Here is an 8,270-nt window from a genome sequence, read left to right on the forward strand (position 1 = left end):
ATCTAATTACGATAAAAAAAGACGAATTATATAATTAAAAATGGGAATAATTACATTCCCCTACTTACTATTTTTAATGCAATCAGGTGATTGTCAAATTATTCAGCGCAAGCATTCATTTCTACATGGAAAAAAACCTTTAATTTCCGTGGTTAATTTTTTGTTTCTTCAAAGAAAATTCATACCTTTCTTGTCATATCTCAGTTGTATCAGATATTTATATTATGTGACAACTAATTCGTCATCATGGAGCATTGAAAACATGTATTGTTATGGTGAATTTCATTGAATCAATGGAATACATAAATTCTACGAAAAAAAGATTGAAAGGAAAGATGAAAATGATTATTGTCCTGAATATCCTGAAGTATAGTATTATAGTATAGTTTGTACCCTGTTGTTCATAATCCCGTGTGCTCGTGAGATCGCTTACGTCTTACAATCCGTGGTGTGCACACGATGCCTGCCGCCTGGTACGGCCAGGTACCGAATGCCACAAGGTCATTCTAAAGCGCACAGAGAACGCAGCGAGATCGCCGCGCCTTCCATCGAGACTATAATGTAACCATCAACAAATATGTCTTGTGAGATACTGGTAAGTATTCATATACCTGCAATCTGCATTCTGCAAATACTTGACTACAAAAATCAGTCTGACTTGATTACAATTCTATTATGCAGCTTTCTTTATAATATGTAATAGGTGAATCCTTTTGTGTAGGAATGAATTAAACACATTCGTTTATTCGCCGTAAAGGCCTAGAATTATAATGTTATAAATGTTATTATATTAAGAATAAATTAGAAATTAATAGACAAAAGAAATTAATGACTTAAAAGGAATCATATATACATATATACTTTTATGATAGGGTAAACAAAAAATATTTACGTCATTGTGAATGGTACGCGCAGGTATTTTGAAAACATTTGCGTTGCATAGAATATAATTTGGTTATCTTCTCGACACTTCTTTGTTGTAACCAGTTACCCAATCCTTGAAAAAAAAATTGTTGAATAAGATTATGGCAAACTGTATTGTCTAAATTAGTTCATAATTTGTGAAAATTTCATACTATAATTGTCGTGTAATTTATGACGATGTAGTAAGAAAATGTTTTATTATAAAAATCATTGAAAACTCTAGTCGGTTTTATAATAAAGAAAGCCGTCATAATATCAGTATTGTATGTATTAATCATTTTATGCATGGTAATAAAATGTTATTAAAATAAATGCTATGTAATAAATCATTGTTAATTTGAAATTACGTACACATTTTGCGCAAACTGTTTGGCCGACGGCTTGATAAAAAAAATATGTTTGGGTAAATTGAAGTCGACTAGGGGGCGCTGAATATAGAATTTTTTCTCGATAGAGGGCACTGCACACAACATTTTTGAATTTGCGCGCTAATTTTCTTCGATATATTTCACAAAGTATCGATTGTTTGATCGATACTATCGATACATATAAATATCGATTTCATATTAAAAGCAGCAGTTGTTTATTATTCTGTGATCAACACACGTGTGTAATAATTAGGTTAGGCATTTGTAAAATACCTAGTCTCTCTATTGTGTATAATACATATTTAAAATTATGTTATTTTACTTAAATAGTGATTCATTTTAAGTAATTAATCATTTAATTTTGATTTATTGATTGTTATTAATTGATTATCGATTCAAAATGGTAAAAAAGAGGTATAATTCTCGAGGTCGGAGTAATCCAACCATAGAAATTGACAATTCATCTTCAAAAAAGGTATTGCACATTAATTATATTTTCTTTTACATACTGGATTAACTTGATTTTAAAATTATTTTAGGTTAAAGTTGATATCGTACACAAAAAGGATGATTTCGATGAATCAAATGCTTTCGTTCTTCCTAGTGAAAAACGAAAAACCAAAATTGTAAATAAAAAAGAATCGTCAGTTCGTTTATTGTCTAAAAAACGAAGGAAAGAGTTGGAAAAAGTTTTAGAAAAGAAACAAAAAAAGTTACGGGTAAAGTTTTTTTATTTTATTCATTACAATCAATATAGAGTTTAAATAAATTAAATATTTTTATTAATAAATAATTTTTCTGATATTTATTAGAGAGCAGCTTTATTAGATGATTTAATGAAAGTACAAGCTTCTGCTGATGAACTCAAACAGTATACATCAATAACAGAAATTCAAACAAAAGGATTAAAACGACTTTTTCAAGAGAGTCAAAATCCTGAATCTAAAAAAAAAGTGAAAAAATATGATGATGATGATGCGACAGATGATGTTGTAAATTCCATTAAAGGAAGTGGAAAACAACGCTTAGCAATTCTTGAAGAAGAGAAAATGAAGAATAATATTAATGATCCTAATGTTGTTGGTTTCGAGGTATTTAAAATTTTTTTCAATTGATTCTTTATTACTTTTTCCTGATCTTTCTTTTTCATGTAAAAAATTTCCATTAATTTTTTTTTTTTTTTATATTTATTGCACGATAATAAGTCTGGAATTTATTGATTATAAATAATCTCTCAAATGATCTATGGGAATTCTATAATAGTTCAATTATTACATGAATTATAGGAGTCAAGTGAAAGTGACATGGAGACCACTGATGATGACATTGGAGATAATGAAGATATTACAGAGAAACAGATATCACAGAATACTGGTCCAAGCATTGAACAGGATAAAGAACAAGAAAAGAACTCGATTATTACGACTGATAAACCTGTTGACGTTGAAAAAAAATCGAATAAACTCAGACGACAAATTGTTATTACTGATGAAGATCGTAAGCCTGCAGTTTTCGTTCTAGTGAATCGTAAACCTGAAATTCAAGAAGCTCGATTAAAATTACCTGTACTTGCTGAAGAACAAAGCATTGTAGAAGCAATAAATGAGAATTCCATAGTAATAATAACTGGAGAAACTGGGAGTGGTAAGACAACTCAAGTACCTCAGTTTTTATATGAGGCAGGGTATGCAAAAGATAAAATGATTGGAATTACTGAACCTAGAAGAGTAGCTGCAATGTCTATGAGCAAACGCGTCGCAGAGGAAATGAATTTATCGGCTAACGAGGTTTCGTATTTAATTAGATTTGAGGGTAATGCAACGCCGGATACGAAAATTAAATTTATGACTGATGGAGTTTTATTGAAAGAAATTCAAAGTGACTTTTTATTAACTAAGTATTCGGTAATAATTTTAGATGAAGCTCACGAACGTAGTGTTTATACTGATATTCTTATTGGTTTATTATCAAGAATTGTTCCTCTTCGAATTAAGAAGAAAAATCCTCTTAAATTAATTATTATGTCAGCTACATTACGAGTTGATGACTTTATTGATAATCCTAGACTTTTTAAAACTCAACCTCCAGTAATTAAAGTGGATTCACGGCAATTTCCTGTAACGATACATTTTAATAAAAGAACCAGTGAAAATTATGTCTTAGATTCAATTAAAAAAGCTGTTAAAATTCACACAAGATTACCTGATGGTGGGATTCTAATTTTTCTTACTGGACAACACGAGGTGAATACAGTTGTACAAAAACTTCGCAAAAGATTTCCATATAGAAAGGCTCAATGGATGAAAGTTTCCGACAAGTCAAAGTCTCAAGATAATAAGAAAGAAGTAAAAAAGAATAAAGAAGTGAAAAAAAGTAAAGAGGAAAAAGATGACGAGAGAGATGAAGAAGATGAAGAAGAATTAAATGCTCGAAATGCTATTCGTCGATTGAAAAACAAAAAAAAACTTCAAGAAATACAATTACCAAATATTGATCTTGATATTTATTCAGCTGTTCCAATGGATGATACTCAACAGGACTTATTAAAAGCTGGAGAAAACGATCCGAATGATGAGGAGTTATTAGATGAAAATGAAGATGATGATGAAGATATTTTAGAAATAGAAGGGTCATCAACTTCTCAACCGATGTGGGTATTACCACTTTATTCACTTCTTCCTGCTCATAAACAGGCTAAAGTCTTTGAAGAAGTACCTGAAGGATGTCGATTATGTGTAGTATCAACAAATGTTGCTGAAACTTCATTAACAATTCCAGATATTAAATATGTTATTGATAGTGGTCGATGTAAAACTCGTTTGTATGATAAATTTACTGGAGTAAGTACGTATAGAGTTACTTATACAAGTCAAGCTTCTGCTAATCAACGAGCTGGAAGAGCCGGAAGAACAGGACCTGGTCACTGCTATAGACTTTATTCTTCAGCAGTCTTTAATGATGAGTTTGAAAAGTTTTCTGAGCCAGAAATCAGACGGAAACCTGTAGATGATCTCTTATTACAGATGAAAGTCATGAATATTCACAAAGTTGTAAATTTCCCATTCCCTACGCCCCCTGATATTATCCAGTTAAAGTCAGCGGAAAAACGACTCTGTATTTTAGGAGCTTTAGAACAACCATCAGTACAAGATCAAGAAACTTTCAATGCTAAAGTTACACCTCTGGGCTACAGTATTTCAGCATTTCCAGTAGCTCCACGTTTCGGAAAAATGTTAACGTTATCTCACCAATATAATCTCATAAACTACACAATTTGTATGGTATCAGCATTATCAGTTCAAGAAGTACTGATAGAAAATCTTGGATCTGAAGGAGAAGCATTGAAAAAATGGCTACAAATTCGAAAAAGTTGGGCAGGAGTTGGAAATAGTTTACTTTTAGGTGATGTGATGGTTCTTATTCGAGCTGTGGGAGCAGCAGAATACGCAGGAAGTAAAGGGAAAATTTTAAAATTCTGTGAAGAAAATGGATTAAGACATAAAGCTATTGTTGAAATTAGAAAACTTCGGCAGCAATTAGCAAATGAAATTGCTTTAAATATTCCTAAATTAGACTTGAGTATTGATCCCAATATGTCTCCTCCAACGGACACAGAAACAAGATTACTACGGCAAATAATTCTTGCTGGTATGGCTGATCAGGTAGCGAAAAAAATAGATCCTGACGAAATAAAAGAAGATCAAGATAAAGTCAAGTGGAAACATGCTTACAGAGCATTGGAAATGGAGGATCCTGTTTTTATGCATTCATCATGTGTTTTGAGGCATACAAGTCCAGAGTGGGTTGTTTATCAAGAAATTTATGAAACGAATAAGATGTATATGAGAGGAATAACAGCAATTGAACCTGAATGGTTACCAAAGTTTTCTCCATCCTTGTGTACCATGAGTGAACCAGTAGATGATCCACCACCAAGATATGACAGAGAGTTGGATAAAGTTTTTTGTCATATGCGTGGAACATTTGGTCGAGGAGGATGGGAACTGCCACTAATGGAGTTAGAGTTTCCAGCTAATTCTGATGGCATTCGATGGTTTGCACGCTTTTTCCTTGAAGGCGAAGTGTGTCCGAAATTAAAACGTTTTGTTCCATCATTACTATCTACGACATCCAGTATAAATAAATCCTGGGCAAAGTAATAATTTAATATTACTATTATAGATTACTTAGAAAATATAAAGGATGTTTAGGCATTAATGTTTATTGTATGATTTATAATTTTAGGCTGGTACCTCGAACAGAAACAATTGTTAAAACTTTATTAATGAAGGAAGTGATGTCAAAGGAAAAACTATTAGAAATTTGGCAAGTTGATAAAAAATGTAAGCATTAATAAATTTTTGATTTTTATCTATTACGCACATTTTACAATCAATTACATATCATTTATAACTGTTTTTAATTAATTGGTACTTTCATTTTTTACAGTTCTCTTAAATGCCTATCAAAAATGGTTGCCTGAATCTGCACACAATGATGTGGCACTACTTTGGCCTCCTGTATAGACTAAATGGAAGATAAGTTATTCGTAAGATTCTACTTATTGCTTCTAAAGAGTAAGTGATTATTTTTTAAGCATGAATTATTTATAAATAGCAATTATTTTATAAATAAAATTGAAATAACATTTAAATCGATTTATAAAATGTTAATATATTAAAATCTTTGTCAATAAATAATAAGTGTTTATGATGTATTATTGTTAGTATAGTCTTATATACTATTTTTAATATTAGTCTTTGAATAATTTAAAATAAAACTGATTTTTTAATAGAAAATCATATTGGCGTTGATGCAATTAGCGACAAGTTATTACGTAAATACTAATCTATCACGAACACGACTGGTGATTTGCACGAAAGTTAACATCCATTTAATATTCCTCTCTATTGATTATTATTTTTCCTTTGTTATTGATGAAAACAGTTTGACGATAACATTTAATATAAATTATGAAATGTTGTTGATATTTAAATTACTCAGCTTTCAATGTTTTTCGTTCTTTCTTCTTGATAGGATTATTTTTACACGTCTTGTAAACATTATTTAAGTCAAATGACGCTTTGATATTATCCTGAAAATATCAATGAAGTTATCTTTATAGTTAGAATCACGACTTTTATATCGTTTAATTGATCATATGATATCTAATTACACTTACTAAGGAAAAAAGAAACTTGACAAGTTTCCCTTTACTATCAGCGTATGGCCGTCGTTCGACTTCTTTACCATTTTTAAAGAGAATCAATGTAGGCAATTGTTTGCTAGTACTAGAATCACTAACATGGTATTTTGCTGCAGCATCTGGATGTCTTCCAACATCCACTTTGCCGAATTTTAAATTGTCTAAAGCATATCTATAAGAAATAACGGTTATTGTAGATAAAATAATTATTTTAATATAAAATCTGTTTGATAACAAAAATAGATAATTTATAGATATTTACTCAGCTGAAAGTTGAGAGAATATAGGTGCAAAATTGACACATGCTGGATTCCAAACTGCGTAGAAAGCAACTAGCCAAACAACCCGTGTATCTCTTTGTAATTCTTCATCTAGACCATTTGCTCCTCTTAGATAAATTACATTCTCAGGACCTTGATATGTGGGTTCTGGCAGAAGTAGTCCACAAACTTTAAGAAATTATCATAAATTATTACAATACATGTTTTATGAATCAACATACATGTTCTTATTATACTTAGCATAAATTTTATATTTGTTATGCTAACAATTAATAGCCGAATAATTTTTTATATAAAATTCAAAATTTATTCAACATCCATTAATATGTTAAAGAAATTTTTCGTTCTTTTTACTAGGTGAAGGAAAAAGCAATGAAATTAATAGATTCCTTCTAAATCAATAGAATGAATAGATGAATAATATCAGGGAAAATCTAGAATAATCTCTGAAAGACCATAAAAGATCTTCAAAAATGAAATGCATTAAGATAAAAATAATTTCTTAATATTGATTTTTCTCATTGCTCATGCAATGCTATTAATCTTCAGAGGTTTACGAGAATTGAGTAAGCACTCGTTGTGAAGAAATACATTAGATGTAGACTTACAAAAAATATCAAGGCACGATAATCTATTATTCAATGAATATGACGGTTATAAGCTTATTGTCTGTAAATAATTAGATTATTTTACTTTTAAGAAATTAGCGAAATAATTTCTTTTTTATGGTTGAAGAACAAATAAATGTGTTATCAATCGCAGTCAATGCTTAGAATAACCGTGTAGATAATTATAGTTAAATGAGTTTTGATTATTCTTAAAATTAATTCAACTACTTACGGATAAAAATAATGCCAAATAAAATGCCCATTCTGACATCAGCATAAAACCATAAAATAAGGTTTGCAATTTTAGTGTACACAAAACTAGAAGTTAAATAATTTATCATTGTAACACTTCCAGTCTTTCGAGTCCTTATCATAATTACAATCATTAAGAAGAAGAGAATCTCAGTTTCTCTCTGAAAATTGGAAAAGGTTTAAAATTAATTTATGATTTGTAAAAAGTTTATATAATGTGTACTAATAACCTCTACAAAGCTTACCCCATTCAATTCACATTCAGATCCTGGAAAAATGTATGGACAAATAATAGGAACTTGCTTAGCAATAATGTATGAAAGACTCAAAAGAATATTAATTAAATAATAGGGTTTAAATAATAATTTAAGATCTGTCTTAAACGACATGTTGACAATTTTCTTGTCCACGTAGAAAAATGAGCTCAATAAGACCACCCAAGTTGATCTCAAAAATACTGAATGGACGAAAAAGTTTTATTTATAATCATAAATTAGAATATTTCTTCATCAAATACTTATTAAACACATTTGTTTATTCACAAGTTATTTTTTTATGAACAAATACACCTTTGACGGATATAATAATCACTTTTATTTATTTTTAACACTGTCGGTATAGCAGATCGCAG

General features: G+C 30.0%; 2 protein-coding genes across 3 annotated transcripts; one reads left to right on the plus strand and one right to left on the minus strand.

The window, feature by feature from the left end:
• The first annotated feature begins 573 nt into the window (after positions 1-573).
• On the plus strand, positions 574-5,874 carry kz (putative ATP-dependent RNA helicase kurz). 2 transcript variants are annotated; one of them, XM_035083914.1, is made up of 7 exons: positions 574-595; positions 1,705-1,767; positions 1,832-2,011; positions 2,105-2,383; positions 2,579-5,448; positions 5,538-5,635; positions 5,742-5,874. In XM_035083914.1, the coding sequence occupies exons 1-7, from the start codon at positions 578-580 to the stop codon at positions 5,816-5,818; spliced, it is 3,585 nt and encodes a 1,194-aa protein (XP_034939805.1). In that variant the 5' UTR covers positions 574-577; the 3' UTR covers positions 5,819-5,874. The 2 variants fall into 2 exon arrangements, with proteins under 2 accessions (XP_034939805.1, XP_034939806.1); XM_035083915.1 differs by lacking the exon at positions 574-595 and having other exon boundaries at positions 1,522-1,767.
• LOC118067267 (thioredoxin-related transmembrane protein 2 homolog) lies at positions 5,647-8,241 on the minus strand. Its single transcript, XM_035083916.1, has 5 exons — positions 7,885-8,241; positions 7,620-7,800; positions 6,761-6,947; positions 6,475-6,670; positions 5,647-6,387 (listed from the first exon to the last, which is right to left on the minus strand). The coding sequence occupies exons 1-5, from the start codon at positions 8,026-8,028 to the stop codon at positions 6,289-6,291; spliced, it is 807 nt and encodes a 268-aa protein (XP_034939807.1). The 5' UTR covers positions 8,029-8,241; the 3' UTR covers positions 5,647-6,288.
• Between the last annotated feature and the right edge of the window lie 29 nt (positions 8,242-8,270).

Source organism: Chelonus insularis, unplaced genomic scaffold (assembly GCF_013357705.1).
Source record: "Chelonus insularis isolate UGA/USDA-ARS -01 unplaced genomic scaffold, ASM1335770v1 contig_376_pilon, whole genome shotgun sequence".
Lineage (NCBI taxonomy): Eukaryota > Metazoa > Arthropoda > Insecta > Hymenoptera > Braconidae > Chelonus > Chelonus insularis.

Bases quoted from the DNA above. Each gene is read 5' to 3' on its own strand.
- kz (XM_035083914.1), top strand. The intron at 2,012-2,104 runs GTAAAGTTTTTT...GATATTTATTAG, and splicing joins AGAAACAAAAAAAGTTACGG to AGAGCAGCTTTATTAGATGA. The intron at 5,449-5,537 runs GTAATAATTTAA...TTATAATTTTAG, and splicing joins ATAAATAAATCCTGGGCAAA to GCTGGTACCTCGAACAGAAA.
- LOC118067267 (XM_035083916.1), bottom strand. From the start codon at position 8,028: ATGTCGTTTAAGACAGATCTTAAATTATTATTTAAACCCTATTATTTA. The intron at 6,948-7,619 runs GTAAGTAGTTGA...AATTTCTTAAAG, and splicing joins ATTTGGCATTATTTTTATCC to TTTGTGGACTACTTCTGCCA. The intron at 6,671-6,760 runs GTAAATATCTAT...TATTTCTTATAG, and splicing joins TTCTCTCAACTTTCAGCTGA to ATATGCTTTAGACAATTTAA.